This window comes from Trachypithecus francoisi, unplaced genomic scaffold (genome assembly GCF_009764315.1).
Source record: "Trachypithecus francoisi isolate TF-2019V2 unplaced genomic scaffold, Tfra_2.0 Lachesis_group15, whole genome shotgun sequence".
In the NCBI taxonomy this organism is placed as follows: domain Eukaryota; kingdom Metazoa; phylum Chordata; class Mammalia; order Primates; family Cercopithecidae; genus Trachypithecus; species Trachypithecus francoisi.
The window spans coordinates 99,744,302-99,762,472 of NW_022681460.1; the positions used below are offsets into that span (position 1 = coordinate 99,744,302).

Genomic DNA, 18,171 nt, shown 5'->3' on the forward strand with positions numbered 1-18,171 from the left:
ACACCAAGAACCCGGACACCCCCCAGTAATACAGGGACTCCCTTTTGGGGCCTGTGGGAGCCCCCAAACCCTAAGCATGGAAATAAAGGAAAATCTTGAGTCCCCTCAAAGGAAATGCTAGGCACCTGGCTAGCCTTGAAAAGTCAATAAGCAACTTATCAGCAAGAAGGTGATAGTAGCCTAAAACAATAGCCAAGGAAGTTAGAATCTGGAGATGTTTTGTTCTCTATAGAATCTAAAGATAATCATCTTAACATATGTGTCTGAATTGTTTTTCAGAAACCCAGGGCCCTACCAAATGGATCCATTGGCGTATAGATGTCAGATAAGGGAAGACTAAGGACTGCATTCTGACCATCTTTCCTTGTTCTAAATGCCTTCCAGAGAGGCCTGGAGGGAGTCACACCCACGGGCCAAGGCTGCCATATTTTCTGCTGATCCCTGATTTTTATTATTTTTATTATTTATTTATTTATTTGAGGCAGAGTCTTGCTCTGTCACCCAAGCTGGAGTGCAGTGGCACAGTCTTGGCTCACTGCAACCTCCCTCTCCTGAATTCAAGTAATTCTCCTGCCTCAGCCTCCCAAGTGCTGGAAGTACAGGCAGGCACCACCACGCCCGGCTAATTTTTGTAATTTTAGAAGAGACTGGGGTCTCGCCATGTTGGCCAGGCTGGTCTTGAACTCTTGGCCTCAAGCAATCTGCCCACCTCGGCCTCCCAAGGTGCTCGGATTACACGCGTGAGCCACTGCGCCTGGCCTTGACCCCTGATTTTAAACAAAGCTTCTCTTCCTTAACCAATTGCAAATTAGAAAATCTTTCAATCTACCTATGACCTGTGAGCCCTAGCTTCAATGTATGTAGCCCCTTTAGGCCAAAACCAATGTGTAATCTCAATGTATTGCTTTACAATTTTGCCTGTAACTTCTGCTTGACTGAAATTTATCTCTGCCTTTAAAAACCCCCACTGAAATTGCCATTGCAAAATTATAACAGAGACAGTGAAAGAGATCTGACCTAATCAACTCCATCTTGCTTCTAACCTCCAAGCTGTCCTTGTTCATTCCTGGGCATAGGCTGAAGTAACTTTGGGAGGAACTTAGTTTATCATTTTAAAACAAAGGCGATAACAGCCCTTTTCCAAAACAAACTCCCTTCTTGCCTGGGAACTAGACTGCATTTGTAGGTGGTATGGTTAGGCTTTGTGTCCCCACTCAAAACTCATCTTGAATTATAATCCCCATAATCCCCACGTGTCAAAGGAGAGACCAGGTGGAGGTGATTGAATCACGTGGGCAGTTTCCCCATGCTGTTCTGGTGATAGTGAGTGAGTTCCCATGAGACCTGATGGTTTTTTTTTTTTTTTTTTTGAGATGGAGTCTCGCGATGTCACCCAGGCTGGAGTGCTAGAGTGCAGTGGCGCGATATCCGCTGACTGCAAGCTCCGCCTCCCGGGTTCACGCCATTCTCCTGCCTCAGCCTCCTGAGTAGCTGGGACTACAGGCGCCCGCCACTGCGCACAGCTAGTTTTTTGTATTTTTTTAGTACAGATGGGGTTTCACCGTGTTAGCCAGGATGGTCTCGATCTCCTGACCTCGTGATCTGCCCGTCTTGGCCTCCCAAAGTGCTGGGATTACAGGCTTAAGCCACCGCGCCCGGCCGATCTGATGGTTTTATAAGGGTTGGGTAGTTCCTCCTGCGTTCATTCTCCTTCCTGCCACCTTGTGAAGAAAGTGCCTTGCTTCTCCTTCCCTTTCCACCATGATTGTAAGTTTCCTGAGGCTTCCCCAGCCATGCCGAACTGTGAGTCAATGAAACCTCTTTCCTTTGTACCCAGTCTCGGGCAGTTCTTTATGGCAGTGTGAAAATGGACTTAACAAATTAACCGCAATATTAGAAATTATGGTTTAGGAGTCACGCAGCTGGAGGCTACAAGATGCTGACCCGCTCCAAATTACTCCTGAAGATAACACCACCATTGTAAAACCTGAGATCAGTGCTTGAGATGTTTTGCAGACCCTGCCCTTGATGGGTCAGCAGGCACAACCCAGATTGATGAACTAGCTCATCCGATCTTGTGGCCCCCACCCAAGAATTGACTCAATGCAAGAGGACAGCTTCGGTTCCCTATGATTTCATCTCCGACCCGACCAATCAGCACTCCATACTCACTGCCCCCCGACCGCCATCCACCCAATCATCTTTAAAAACTCTGATCCTGGAATGCTCAGGGAGACTGATTTGAGTAATAAGAAAACTCCAGTCTCCCTCACAGCCGGCTCTGCATGAATTACTCTTTATTGTAATTCCCCAGTCTTGATAAATCGGCTTTGTCTAGGCAGAGGGCAAGGTGAATCTGTTGGACAGTTACATTACCTATAAGCCATTGAGGAGGTCAGGCTTGGAGCATTAGCTGCCCAGTCCTCCTTGCTTGGAGCCTTGCAAATAAACTTCTTCCTTTTCACCACTGCAAAACCTCTGGGGAGACAGCTGGTCTTACTGTGCCAGGTGAGTAGACCCCAGTTGTATTAGTCCATATTCACGCTGCTGATAAAAACATACCCGAGACTCAGTAATTTATAAAGAAAAAGAGGTTAATGGACTCACAGTTCCACGTGGCTGGGGAGGCCTTACAATAATGGCAGAAGAGCAAAAGGCACATCTTAGATGGCAGCGGGCAAAGAGAAAATGAGAACCAAGTGAAAGGGGAAACCCCTTATGAAACCATCAGATCTCGTGAGACTTATTCACTATCATGAGACCAGTATGGGGGAAACCACCCCCATGATTCAGTCATCGCCCACCAGGTCCCTCCCACAACACATCGGGATTATGGGAGCTACAATTCAAGGTAAGATTTGGGTGGGGACACAGCCAAACCATATCACTAGTTGAGTTCTATTACAATGCCAGAGTCCAAAGCCAACAATGCCAGATCAGTTGCATTGGGGTTTCTAGTGGGTGGTGAATAGACTTTGGTACTTTTCTCTCATTCCTTTGTTGTTTTATGTTTGACATTAACTTTTTTTTGGTAACAGCTCTATTGCAATATGATTCACATATCATGCAGTTCATCTGTTCCAAGTGTATTTGCAGAGTTGTGCAACCATCACCAAATCCATTTTAGAACATTTTAATTACCCCCAAAAGAAACCCCATACCCACTAGCTGTCACTCTCTTTCAATTAGGTGAGTCTATTCACTCATTCAGTCTTAGGGCCTGCACAGTTCTGGGCACCTAGTGATGCTCATGAAAGCTAGAGGATTCAGTTCTACTGTCATGGTGCACACTACCCGTACAACAAGACTGTGTCGAACACTCCTACACCTTGCCTTTGTTGTTTATGGGATATTCACAACAACCATGCGGGGGTAGTATTATTGGCCTCATTGTTCAAACAAGGAATCCCAGGCTCAGAGAAATTAAGTAATGAACTTTCACGAAGTTCACCTACCTGCTAAGACTGAATTAAAACCCAGATTGCTGCACCCTAATGACTAAAATAGTAGTTCTTATGTGAAAGTGTCTGAGAAGGTCTCAATCAATCTGGAGGTTTATTTTGCCAAATTCGAGGAGGCGCCTGGGAAAAAGAGACACAGGCAGCAGTAGGACCCCGGTGTGTGCTTTTTCCTGCAGAGGATCTTAAGGACTTCAATATTTAAAGGGGAAAGAGAGGGCAGGAAGGGGAGGATTGCATTCTCTGGCCCTCAGTGAATCTGCATTTTACATAGGATAAAGGAAACGCGGAGTCCGGGTGGGCGAGGGTCGATGATTTCTAGTCTTGTCTTTGTACCCTACCTGTGAGGATAGGCTGTTAATTTACATTGACAGGGTGAGGGAGGCCCCTGGGAAGATAGCTGGCCTTCTATCTTGCAGCTATCTGTTTAGGAAAAAAAGAAAGGTAGTTTTGGCTAGGCGCGGTGACTCACGCCTGTAATCCAAGCACTTTGGGAGGCTGAGGTAGGTGGATCACGAGGTCAGGAGTTCCAGACCATCCTGGCTACACATGGTGAAACCCATGTCTAGTAAAAATACAAAAAATTAGCCAGACGTGGTGGCGGGCGCCTACAGGCTCCCAGTTATTCGGGAGGCTGAGGCAGGAGAATGGCCTGAACCCAGGAGGCAGAGCTTGCAGTGAGCAGAGATCGTACCACTATATTCCAGCCCGGGTGACATACAGCGAGACTCCATATCAAAAAAAAAAAAAGGCAGTTTTTTGTATGACTCATAGTTCCCAAGCTTAACCTTTCCTTTTGGTATAGTGAATTTGGGGTCCTGGGACTTTATTTTCCTTTCACAGGGCAATGTTACACGCCTCCCTGACCTAACTTCGGGGTACATTCAGCAACATTTGTACATCTATAGATGTTTTTGGTTGTCACTGTCAGAAGGGTTTGAACTAGAGCGACTCCATCTTGAATAGGGGCTGGGTAAAATGAGGCTGAGACCTACTGGGCTGCATGCCCAGGAAGTTAGATATTCTAAGTCACAGGATGACATAGGAGGTCGGTACAAGATACAGGTCACAAAGACCTTCCCGATAAAACAGCATCAGTAGAGAAGCCTGCCAAATCCCACCAAAACCAAGATAGCCATGAAAGTGACCTCTGGTCGTCCTCACTACTCATTATATGCTAATTGTAATGTGTTAGCATGCAAAGAGGCACTCCCACCAGCGCCACGACAGTTTACAAATGCCATGGCAACGTCAGGAAGTTACCGTATATGGTCTAAAAAGGGGAGGAACCCTCAGTTCTGGGACTTGCCCACCCCTTTCCCAGAAAACTCATGAATCATCCACCCCTTGTTTAGCATATAATAAATAACTATAGTGTAATCAATCAAGCAGCCCAAGCTGCCACTCTGCCTATGGAGTAGCCATTCTTTTATTCCTTTGCTTTCTTAATAAACTTGCTTTCACTTTCGGACTCACCCTAAATTCTTTCTTGCTCTTGGTCCAAGAACTTTGGAGTCTGGATCAGGATCGCTTTCTGGTAACATCACCAAAGTGGGGTAGTGGGCAGGTAGGTTGTGCTAATGGCCTGTAGTGGGTAGAGGCCAGGGATGAAACTCAACATCCCACAAGACACAACACAGAGCCCTGTACACCCAACAAAAAATGATCAACCCCAAAGGAAGATATTGACATTTGGCAACCCCAAATGTCAATAGTTGAAGGTTGGGTAAACTCTAAGGCTCTTCATGCTGCACTTGTAGCTCAGTAATAACTGCCACTTATGGGCACCCACTGTGTGCTGGGCCCGGTCTCTTTCTACTAACTTGGGGGCTCCTTGAGAGTGGAGAACCGTTCTCTGTTCATCACTGCATGTCTGGCACCTAGGTTCAGGGCTTCCTGCAGAACGGCCTCTTGGGACATACTTATTGAATTGACAGGATGGCAAAAACATTCAAGTCAAGGGCAGTGGTGGGTGCTTATCTGGCCTGTTGGAAAATGCCTTTGCAAAAATGGTAACAGTGAGAAAATGAGGACAGTGAAGGGGATCTGATCTAACCAACCCCCATCTTGCCTTTAACCTTCAAACTGCCCTTAATCATTCCCAGGCTTAGGCCACGCTAGCTATGGGAGACATTTAGCTTATAGTTTAAATGATTATGACCCTTCCCCCCAACTAAACTGCCTTTGTAAAGCTAATAAAAGGCCCCCATGTTAGAAGAATGGGAGGAGGTTGAATTCTGCTAAGGCGTAGACATAAATGACTACAGCCATTATTCCAGAGGTGACAAGATTCACAACTTCCCCAATCACTCCTGCAGATAACATCACAATTGCAGAACCTAAGATCAGCCTTTTGAGATATCTTTTTAGGTTTTGCATTTCTGATGAATGATGATCTACCTGGACCTGCCACCCAGAAGTGGACTTAGCACCCTTGAGAACCATTTTCACACCCCTATGATTGCATCTCCAACCAATCAGCAGCACCCTTTCTGATATAGTTTGGATATGTGTCTCCAGCCAAATCTCATATTGAAATGTAATCCCCAGAGTTGGAGGCGTGGCCTGATGAGAGGTGATTGGATCATGATGGAGGTTTCTCATGATGGTTTAGCACCATCCTCCTTGGTACTGTCCTCGTGATAGTGAGTGAGTGCTCATGAGATTTGGTCATTTAAAACTGTGTGGCACCTCCCCCCCACTCTCTTGCTCCTGCTCTGGGCATGTGACATGTCTGCTCCCTTGTCTTCCGCCATGATTATAAGTTTCCTGAGGCCTTCCAGCAGCTGAGCCGACACCAGTATCGTGCTTCTGGTACAGCCTGCAGAACTGTGAGCCAACTAAACTTATTTTCTTTATAAATTACTTAGGTATTTCTTTATTTCTTTTTTTTATGAGTCGGAGTCTTGCTCTGTCACCCAGGCTGAAGTGCAGTGGTGTGATCTCACCTCACTGCAACCTCCACCTCCTGGGTTCAAGCCATTCTCCCACCTCAGCCTCCAGAGTAGCTGGGATTACAGGCACCTGCCACCACCCCTGGCTAATTTTCGTATTTTTAGTAGAGATGGAGTTTCACCATGTTTGTCAGGCTGGTCTCAAACTCCTGACCTCAGGTGATCTGCCCGCCTCGGCCTCCCAAAGTGCTGGGATTACAGGTGTGAGCCACCATGCCCGGCCTGGGACTAGTCTTCTGATGAGGGCAAGCCCTACAGAGGGCAACTGACCCAGCCTGATGGACAAGGGAAAATTCTTTGGAGAAGACGCCAAATAAGTCAGGCATTAATAACTACCAAATCTGGGGTGACTTCAAAGTTAGAGTTTGTACCCACTTCATCTGTTCCCAAGTAGGATCATAATGGTCATAATTGCTAATATTTACTGGACTCTCGAGGCCAAACATCAAGCTAAGCACTTAGTTTGCATCATCTCATTAATTTTTATGATATTTAATTTAATTTAATTATATGTTTTTTGACATATATGTTTTTTGACAGTGTCTCGCTGTGTTGCCCAGGCTGGAGTGCAGTGGCATAATCTCAGCTCACTGCAACCTCCGCCTCCCAAGTTCAAGTGATTCTCCAGCCTCAGCCTCCCGGCTAGCTGGGATGACAGGTGCCCGCCACCACACCCAGCTAATTTTTGTATTTTTAGTAGAGATGGGGTTTTGCCATGTTGGCCAGGCTGGCCTGAAACTCCTGACATTAAGTGAGCCATCCACCTTAGCCTCCCAAAGTGCTGGGATTACAGGCGTGAGCCACTGTGCCCGGCCTCTTTATGATATGGATACTCAATGAATTAGGTCCTCTTACTATTACTACCCAATTTTCAGAGGAGGAGAAATTGAGTCTCAGAGAAGTACAGTGACTTGCCCAAGGACAAGAAGGTGACCAGAATTCACTAGGACTTGAACCCAGGTTGGCCTGACTCGAAGTCATGTTTGACACATGCAGTCAGGGAGCACTGCATTGCAAGAATGAGACTCTATCTTCCAGACCCAGGGGTACAGATGGGCCAGGCTGGGGGCCCCCAAGCATCTGCAAGGTGAAGTTGCAAATGGTTACCTGGGATGGCGACCAAGTTCTGCAGCTCCTGCTTCAAGTCCATGATGTCCTTGCAGAGCTGGATGTCATCCATCCTGGGGAAACAGGACACCACCAACAGCAGGTTACATCAGCAGAGCATCACACCCTGAGCATCACCCGGTTAACACAAAGAAGCGGATAAAGGTGGGTTATCTTTTGAAGAGACCATACACGCTCATTGTAGAGGTTTTCCCTCAAAAGGAAAAAGCCAAACACTGCTCAATTTTCCCACCACCTGGAAATGATCCATCACTGTTTTTTGTTTGTTTGTTTGTTTGAGACAGAGTCTCGCTCTGTTGCCCAGGCTGGAATGCAGTGGCATGATCTCGGCTCACCGCAACCTCTGCCTTCCAGGTTCAAACGATTCTCCTGCCTCAGCCTCCCAAGTAGCTGGGATTATAGGTGCCTGCCACCATGCCCAGCTAATTTTTTTTGTATTTTTAGTAGTATTTTTTTTTTTTTTTTGAGACGGAGTCTCGCTCTGTCGCCCGGGCTGGAGCGCAGTGGCCCGACCTTAGCTCACTGCAAGCTCTGTCTCCAGGGTTTACGCCATTCTCCTATCTCAGCCTCCCGAGTAGCTGGGACTACAGGCGCCTGCCACCTCACCCGGCTAGTTTTTTTGTATTTTTTTTATTAGAGACAGGGTTTCAGTAAACGGGGTTTTAGTAGAGACCGTGTTAGCCAGGATGGTCTTGATCTCCTGACCTCGTGATCCGCCCGTCTCGGCCTCCCAAAGTGCTCGGATTACAGGTTTTAGTAGTATTTTTAGTAGAGACGGGGTTTCACCATGTTGGCCAGGCTGGTCTTGAACTCCTAGCCTCAAGTGATCTGCCCACCTCCGCCTCCCAAAGTGCTGAGATTACAGGCATGAGCCACCATGCCTGGCCGTCAGCCACTGTTAATAACACCTCGATAGAGCTCCTTCCAGTCTTCATGTGCCTGGCTTTGGTTTGCTTATATGAGTGGGTTCATGTGGCATATTCAGTATTGTTTTTCAGCTGATGTTTACGTTTTTTAAACATTACAGAAATTGACAACATAGAGGAGAGTCTTCCTCTGTCCTTCAGAGAGAATCATTGTCAACAGTTTAGTATGTATTCCTCTGGATTTTTAAAAACATTGTTTTTCTCACGCCTGTAATCCCAGCACTTTGGGAGGCTGAGACGGGCAGATCACAAGGTCAGGAGATCGAGACCATCTTGGCTAACACGGTGAAACCCCATCTCTACTAAAAATACAAAAAAAATTAGCCGGGCATGGTGGCGGGCGCCTGTAGTCCCAGCTCCTTGGGAGGCTGAGGCGGGAGAATGGCGTGAACCCGGGAGGCAGAGCTTGCAGTGAGCCGAGATCTGGCCACTGCACTCCAGCCTGGGTGACAGAGCAAGACTCTGTCTCAAAAACAAAACAAAACAAAACAAACAAAAAAAAACACATTAGTTTTATTCTGCAAATGTTTAATTTTTTTTTTTTTATTTTTGGAGATAGAGTGTCACTATGTTGCCCAGGATGGAGTGTAGTGGCGTGATCACAGCTTACTGCAAACTTGAACTCCTGGGCTCAAGGGGTCCTTCCACCTCTGCACAACCCCTCCCAACCCCGGCCCCATGCCAAGTAGCTGGGACTACAGGCTAATTTTTAAACAGTATTTTTTGTAGAGACAGGGACTTAGATATGTTGCCCAGGCTGGCCTTGGATTCCTGGCTTCAAGCAATCCTACCACCTCAGCCTCTCAAAGTGCTGGGATATAGGTATGACCTATTGCACCCAGCCTCCTCCAGATTTAAAAAAAATGCACATGCGTATAATATCATATATGACACCATTGTTATTGTACAAAAATTTTTTTGTAATTTGCTTTGTTCAATTTAATAATCTTTAATAGTCTTGAGCATCCTTCCTTATCGGTATATGCAAATCTCCACACTTTTAGTAGCTGCATAGTATACCATTATATTGATACACAGTGATGTCTTTTATTTTCATTTTTTAAATTTATCTTCATTTTATTTTTTTTAGACAGAGTCTCACTGTATCGCCCAGGCTGGAGTGCAGTGGTGCGATCTTGGCTCACCACAACCTCTGCCTCCCAGGTTCAAGTGATTTTCTGGCTTCAGCCTCCAGAGTAGCTGGGATTACAGGCATGAGCCACTGCACTCAACTGATAATACAGTGATCTATTTAATTATAATTTATTTAACTATTCCCCTATTCATAGACATCTGGCTTGTTTCCTAATACATTTCTAGGACAGATTCCTAGAAATGAAATTGCTGGGTCTAGTGACATGAACACTTACTTTGTAGTAGGAATTTCCAAATTGCCCTCCAGAGAGACTGGGCATGACATTCCCAACAGTGTGGCGGTGGGGGAACAGTGGGTGCTGGCTCCTGTCGTCTCAGTAATTGGGTTGCTTTTGCAACCCAGTTTCACATTACACATTATAGTTTTGCCTTACGCATTATGGTTTTTTGTGTGTGCTACAAAAAATGAACTCGTCTTGCAATTACAATATTTGTAATGGCTGTCTGCAATTTCACAAATGAGATTCATCAGGATTGTGCTAATTACGCCCTCCTCTTGATTACTAAGGCTGGCTTTTCAGGTTTGAGCAATTTTGGCCACTGTAGGATGAACATCAGTTCCTCTAAGGCTTTTTCTCCATGCTGGATTATTTGGGGTTTAGATTCTCAGAAGTGGAACCACTGTGTACAAAGGGCTTGATATTTCCATAGCTGTTGAGATATATCTTCAAAGCACGCGATATATAGGTTCACATTCACTCTGCATGTCTTTGTCTTTGTTGTTCTTTTTTTTGTGTGTGTGTGACAGGGTCCTGTTCTATCGCCCAAGGCACAATCATAGCTCATTGCAGCCCTGAACTCCTGGTCTCAAGTGATCTTCCCACCTCAGCCTCCGAAGTAGCTGGCACTACAGCTGTGCAGCCACCATGCCCAGCTCATTTTTTTTTTAAGTTTTAAACTTCATAGAAATGGAGTCTTGCTGTTCACCAGGTTGGTCTTGAACTCTTGACCTCAAGTGATCCTCCCGTCTTGCCCTTCCAAAGTGCTGGCATTGCAGGCGTGAGCCACTGCACCTAGCCTGCACGTCTTTCTTGAACATCTACTATGTTGGGCACTGTTGTCATCTCTGAGGCTTGCAGCAGCAGAGAAGACCAAGCCCTCACGAAGATGACATTTTGCTAGCAGAGACAGAAGCTAAACACAGATACAATATTTCAGATGTTGTGAAGAAGACTGAAGCAGGTAAGGGATGTAGTGAGTCAGCTTGGAGCCAATATCTTACTTTGCTCCTGACAACTATCCTAGGAAAAGCCAGAGGACAGAAATCATATTTTCATTTTACTCATGCGGAAACAGGTAAAGAGGCTCAACTGAGTACACACAGCTCATAGGGGCAGGACAGAAATCGACCTTTCAGAGTCTGAGTCCACTGATCTTTCTGCCTCATTCCTCAGCGTCTCCATCAAGGGCTGGGGCTGCTGACTCCTTTCGGCAGTGCCATCTGTAGACCGGCATGGGGCCCTGTCTTAGTCTGTTGAGTATTGCTATCAAGGAATGCCTGTGGCTGAGTACTTTATAAAGACAAGAGGTTTATTTGGCTCACGAATCTGCTGGCTGGAAGGTGGGACATCTGGCGTGGGCCTCAGGCTGGCTACACTCATAGAAGGCGAAAGGGAGCTCATGTGTGCAGAGGTCACAGGGCAAGAGGGGAAGCAAGAGAGAGCGGGAGGTGCCAGGCTTTTTTTAACAACCAGCTGTCCAGGAACTAAAAGAGCAAGAACTCACTCACTCCCACCTCCCAGGGAGAGCTTAATCTGTTCATGTGAGATCCGCCCCCATGACCCAAACACCTCCCACTGGGCCCTATGATAGAGTTTGGATCTGTGTCCCCGCCCAAATCTCATGTTGAATCATAATCCCCAGTGTTGGAGGAGGGGCCTGGGGGGAAGTGATTGGATCATGGGGACGGATATCTCCCTTGCTGTTCTCGTGAGAGTGAGTTCTCACGAGATCTGGTTGTTTAAGTGTGTGTAGCACCTCCCGCTTTGCTCTCTTTCTCCTCCAGCCGTGTAAGACTTCCCTGCTTCCCCTTCGCCTTCCACCATGATTGTAAGTTTCCTGAGACTTCCCCAGCCACGCTTCCTGTACAGCCAGTGGAACTGCAAGTCAATTAAACTTCTTTTCTGTATAAATTACCCGATCTCAGGTAGTTTGAAAAATTTTTTCCTTAAAATAGAGATAAAGTTACACCATGTTGTCCAAGCTGGTTGCCAACTCCTTGAGTCAAGCAATCCACCCACTTCAGCCTCCCAAAGTGCTGGGATTATAGGCGTGAGCCACCGCGCCTGGCCTCAGGTAGTTCTTTATAGAAATGCGAGAACAGACTAATTTCAACATGAGATTTGGAGGGGACAAACATACAAACCACTGCAGGACCCCTTGCCTTTTGCCACTCAAGAACAACTCATGCTGTCCATTCTAATCTCAGCATCCTAGTTTCAGGACAAGAGGCAGAAATGCCTTGCTTCAGCCTGCATCTCTTGTTGCCAGAGGCACACCAAGCATTTTTCAAGCCCTGCCCTGGAATGTGCTAGCAGGTGACAGCTGCCTCGAATGAGTGTGGACTTGCCGGGAGGGCACAGACTGTTCCCGTGGGTTTCTATCAGCGATCGTTCAACTGGAGGGACTCCGGATGCTTTTGCAGAGATCAGGCTACATCAGGGCAATCTTGGTCCCCAGGAACATTTGGCAATGCCTGGAGACATATTTGGTTATTATAATTGAGTGTGTGCTGGGGAGGGGTGTGATTGCTACTGGCATCTAGTGGGTAGAGACCAGGGTTACTGCTAAACATCCTACTGTGCACAGAACAGCTCCCACAACAGACAGCGAGCCAGCCACTATGTCAATCACACGGAAGTTGAGGAATCTTGGATTCTAACCACAGAATTATCAAATTATTGATAATTTTTGAGAGGTAAGAGAGGAGAAGATGGAGAAAGGACAAAAGGAGAGACAGGTAGTGATTAAGAGGCAGAGTTTTGGCACCGAACAACTCTGGCTCAAAGGGGCCATGGTGCAGTGACTTCCTTCTCTGCTTCACTTACCTAACTCATTTTTAATTATTTATTTCTTTATCTTTTTTTTTTTTTTTTTTTTTGAGACGGAGTCTCGCTCTGTCGCCCAGGCTGGAGTGCAGTGGCCGGATCTCAGCTCACTGCAAGCTCCGCCTTCCGGGTTTATGCCATTCTCCTGCCTCAGCCTCTGGAGTAGCTGGGACTACAGGTGCCCGCCACCTCACTCGGCTAGTTTTTTGTATTTTTTAGTAGAGATGGGTTTCACCGTGTTAGCCAGGATGGTCTCGATCTCCTGACCTCATGATCCGCCCATCTCGGCCTTATTTATTTATTTATTTTTTGAAACAGAGTTTTGCTCTTGTTGCCTAGGCTGGAGTGCAATGGCGCAATCGTGGCTCATTGCAACCTCTGCCTCCCAGGTTCAAGTGATTATCCTGCCTAAGCCTTCCAAGTAGCTGAGATTACAGGCATGCACCACCAGGCCCAGCTAATTTATTTGTTTATTTTTTTGGACGGGATTTCACCATGTTGGTCAGGCTGGTCTCGAACTCCTGACCGCAGGTGATCCACCCGCCTCAGCCTTCCAAAGTGCTGGGATGACAGGCGTAAGCCATCGCACCTGGCCATCATGGTTTAAATAGGAATTATGGCAGTACTATTTGCTGGGTTTATTACGCACGTCAAGCGTTGAGCACAGTGCCTGGGACCTACACAGTCAAATGCCCAGATAAATGCTATCTACTATTATTATGTTGTTTAGAGATAGGGTCTAGCTCTATCACCCAGGCTGGAGTTCAGCAGTGCAATCATAGCTCACTGCAGCTTCAAACTCCAGGGCTCAAAGGATTTGCCTGCCTCAGCCTTCCAAGTAGCTAGGACTTCAGGCATATGCCCCTACACTCAGCTAATTTTTAAATTTTTTGTAAAGACAGACTCTTGCTATGTTGGCCAAGATGGTCTTGAACTTCTAGCCTCAAGCGATCCTCCCACCTCAGCCTCCCAAAGCACTGGGATTATAGGTATGAGGCACCACCCTTGGCCTTTACTATTATTATCATTAGCTGTGAGAAAGAAGCAGAGAATGGCTGGGTGCAGTGGCTCACACCTGTAATTCTAGCACTTTGGGAGGCCGAGATGGAAGGATCACTTGAAGTCAGGAGTTCAAGACCAGCCTGACCAACATGGTGGAACCCTTTCTCTACTAAAAATATAAAAATTAGCCAGGCGTGGTGGCGCATGCCTGTAATCCCCAGTTCTCAGGAGGCTGAGGCAGCAGAATTGCTTGAACCCGGGAGGCAGAGGTTGCAGTGAGCCAAGATCATGCCACTGCACTCCAGCCTGGGCAACAGAGTGAGACTTCATCTAAAAAAAAAAAAAAAGACTGGGCGTGGTGGCTCACATGCCTATAATCCCAGCACTTTGGGAGGCCGAGGCATCCAGGTCACAAGGTCAAGAGATCAAGACCATCCTGGTCAACTTGGTGAAATCTCGTCTCTACTAAAAATACAAAAATTAGCTGGGCGTGGTTGGTAGTGGGCGCCTGTAATCCCAGCTACTCAGGAGGCTGAGGCAGGAGTATACTTGAACCTGGGAGTCAGAGGTTGCAGTGAGCGGAGATTGTGCCACTGCACTCCAGCCTGGCGACAGAGCGAGACTCCATCTCAAAAAACAAAAAAAAAGAAGCAGAGAAAAAAGAAAAGAGAAAATGATGTAGAAGAAGCACTATTTCTGAGGAATGGAGCTAACATGTAAAACCTTTTTAAAAATAACTTTCAGTGCTTATACTCCTTTGTAAAAGTTTTTATTTTATTTTATTTTATTTTATTTTGAGATGGGAGTCTAGCTGTACTCCCATGCTGTAGTACAGTGGCGCAATCTCAGCTCACTGCAATCTCTGCCTCCTAGGCTCAAGCCATCCTCCCTCCTCAGCCTCCAGAGTAGCTCGGACTACAGGGAGGCACCACTACGCCCGGATAATTTTTTGTATTTTTGGTAGAGATGGGGTTTTGCCATGTTGCCCAGGTTGGTCTCAAACTCCTGGGCTCAAGTGATCCACCCACCTCACCCTCCCAAAGTGCTGGGATTACGGGCATGAGCCACTATGCCTGGCCAATAAAAGTTTGTAAATGGCATTTTTATCTGATTGTAGAGTGGATCCCTAATCATTGTAGAAATTTTGGAAAATACAAACAAGTACAAAGAAGGAAGCTAAACGTATGCAAAACCTTGACCTACATGTAGCAGAGGCCACCTCTACTCCGGGGGTTCTGGTGTTATTTCACAGCTGTCTTTTTCCTCCATGTAACCTAAGGGTGGCGGGCTTGCCCAGGGGCCTCTTCCCTGGTCCTCTGTCCATCTCTAGGCTGCCCTTAGCATGTGATTGGATCCTCCCAAGAGATCCAAGCCCACAAACATTGACAAGCGAGGTGGAATTCTACAGAATTGCTCACGGGAGTCACGCTGTCCCTCAGTGTTCCTATGCAATAGCTCTGTTTTCCTCATGCCTCATCTCTTCTCTCTCTCTCTCTCCCTCCTCCACACACCTCCCACCAAAGGAGGACCATCAGGTCCTAAATCAAGCTTGTGCAAATCCGACCCGGGATGGCTTCTGAAGGCGACCCAACACAAATTTGTAAACTTTCTTAAAACGTGAGATTGTTTTGTGTGATTTTTTTTTAAAGCTCATCAGCTATTGTTACTGTAAGTGTATTTTATGTGTGGCTCAAGATAATTCTTCCAATGTGGCCCAGGGAAGACAAAAGATTGGACACCCCGTCCTAAATCATTCAGCTCTGTTCTTCAACTTATAAACCCCAGTTGGCAAAACCAAAAGCTTCATGGTCCTTTGAACATGAAAGAAGAAAGAAGCTTGTCCCCCCGCCCCAAGCTGTCCATCAGAGTTAGGTGTCCATTCACGTAACTAAAAATCAAATCTTTTTCTGGAATATGGAAGAATGGGTTCTGCCATTAAGGCAAACAAGAAGTCAGCATTTACGGAGCCTTTACTATGCAAATGCTCAGCACTTTCTGTGCATTATCTCTAGACCCTCACAGCAGTCCAGGAAGAGAAGGAAGAGAAACATTGTTTTGAGCTCCATTTTGCAGATGAGTACATGGAGGTTAAGCACCACACCCAGTGTTCTGTACTGGTAAGTGGCCTTCTAGATTCAGCCCTAGCTCCTGCTCTTGACAGTTTCACCGTGGTGTCTCCTCTCCATGTGGCTACATGAGTTGCAGCTGGCATGATCCGTTGCAGACCTTCCCCTCCCCCTTTCTCCCAGAGCTCTGATTTGTCCAGGAGGCAACCTGCCCAGCCTTGATGGAAGCCAGCCACAGAATCCCATTTGCTTTGGCCAGACACGCACTTTTCCAGGTTCTCTTGCAACTAGAGGTAGCTATGACATCTACTCTGGGCCAATGCAATATAAGAGCACAACTTTAAGCAACCATTACCATAGTCACATATCTGTCATAGTGACATATATGTACCATAATGACATATAGTGACATATATAAGGAAGCTACTGGGGGGTTTAGTTACACATCGTTTGGCTGCTTGACTTTTAGCTATATAAGTTTTAAGACCAGCTAGAAGTAAGTGGTTAAAAGCAAGCAAGGCAAGTTAAGTTTGGTGGGCTTAGAGAAAGCCCTTAAGAGAAAGTCTGCTTGGGCAGGCTTCTGGGAAGGATAATTAGGGCCTTGGGTTCTCCCCCGTCCTGGTCCTAAGCTCCTACAGCCACTCACATGAGGATGGTGAAACTGAATGCTAACCTGATTAAGCCCACCAAACTTAGCTTGCCTTGCTTGCTTTTAACCACTTACTTCTAGCTGATCTTAAAACGTACATAGCTAAAAGTCAAGCAGCCAAATGATACATATCTAACCCCCCCCACTGGCTTCCTTATATATGTCACTGTATGTCATTATGGTACATGTATGTCATATGTCACATGTATGTCACTGTGACACATATGTAACTATGGTAATGGTTGCTTAAAGTTGTTTTTCAGGACTATGGGGGCAGCTCTTGTCCAGTTCGAACCCGTTGAGATCAATGACCCTTCAAATGAACCTCTGCAAATGCTGGAGAAGTGACCTTTTGACGTCAGAGGGCCCAAAAACTCCCTGAGATCATGGTAATGCTGCCATTTTCTAAACACGCATCCTATGAAGAGCCAGGAGCTTGGCTATGTATGTGCAGATTGCCAATGACCTCACTTCCCCTGCCTGCAGTCACCTTTCCCCACACTTTAGAACACCCTGCTCCTTTATTCCATAAAGACCCCTAAATTCCATCTTCAAGGAGGCAAGTATGAAACCTTTTCTCCTGCCTCCTTGCTTGGCTGCATTGGTGTGAATAAATTCTTTTCTTTTGCCAGATCCATCATAACAGCGATTGGCTTACTACGCATGGGCAGAACAGGACAGGTTCGCTATCTATGGCAGAAGGGAGGAGAGGAAAACCTTGATAGCATCCTGGGGCCACCCTGTTGACCCTCGGGCCACCTGCATCTGGATTGCTTATCAAGTCAATTTTTTTTTTTTTTTTTTTGAGACAGAGTCTAGCTCTGTCGCCCAGGCTGGAGTGCAGTGGCGTGATCTCGGCTCACTGCAACCTCTGTCTCACGGGTTCAAGCAATTCTCTGCCTCAGCCTCCCGAGTAGCTGGGATTACAGGCATCCGCCACCATGCCCGACTAATTTTTGTATTTTTAGGAGAGACGGGGGTTTCACCATCTTGGCCAGGCTGGTCTTGAATTCCTGACCTTGTGATCCACCCGCCTCAGCCTCCCAAAGTGTTGGGATTACAGATGTGAGCCACTACACCCAGCCTCAAGTAAATATTAAGTGTCCTTATGACTTAAGTAGTGTGAACAACTGACTTGGTTTGCCTGGGGCTGTCTCAGTTTCTGCACTGCAATTTCCAGATCCTTGGAAACCTCTCAGTCCCGGGCGAACAGAGACAGCTGGTCACCCAAGATTTAAGACACTAGTCAACGAATGCTCTGTTACTTGGAGCTGAAGACACTTTCACAGATACATGTGTGTGGATAGGTGCATTTTTAATGCGTATTGGATCAAGTCATACCTACAGCTGTCCCGCTCATTGCAAGCATGACATCGTGATGATTTTCCAATGCCATTAAATCATATTGTTCAAAAGACATGTGAATAGTTCATGCAAAGTGCTTTAAAAGCATAGCTGGAACTGTGAATAAGCCACATTAGTCCAGGTCTCTGTACCATTAGGGCTGAACCTGGAAATCAAACTCTGCTGCTGCCGGCGCGTTCCAAAGAGAGATGTTATCTTCAGTAACCTGATGAACGTTCAGAAGGAAAAGAAAGCCAACCCGTGTCATTCAGCATCTTGGCCTTTCACGCTGGGACGATAGGGGAAAGTGGGTCATTTTTCATCAGCGTTGGGTGGGGAGAGGTGATCAGGCCCTGCTGGAATAACAGCGCTGCTGCTTTACCAAACTTTTGTGAAAATGACACGAAACGGAGGCTTCAGCTTGAGTGGCAGCCTAATGGAA

At 46.5% G+C, this 18,171-nt stretch overlaps 1 protein-coding gene and 1 long non-coding RNA gene across 2 annotated transcripts in view; one reads left to right on the top strand and one right to left on the bottom strand.

Moving 5' to 3' along the window:
• Positions 1-18,171, bottom strand: part of BMERB1 (bMERB domain containing 1) — a 163,550-nt gene that overhangs the window by 12,514 nt on the left and 132,865 nt on the right. Inside the window, exon 3 of the mRNA XM_033235653.1 lies at positions 7,520-7,593. Coding sequence (XP_033091544.1) covers positions 7,520-7,593 — 74 coding nt within the window. The remainder of the gene's footprint in view (positions 1-7,519; positions 7,594-18,171) is intronic.
• LOC117097619 lies at positions 6,161-16,871 on the top strand. Its single transcript, XR_004443006.1, has 3 exons — positions 6,161-6,289; positions 7,576-7,684; positions 16,649-16,871. It is a non-coding gene; the product is annotated as an uncharacterized LOC117097619 (long non-coding RNA).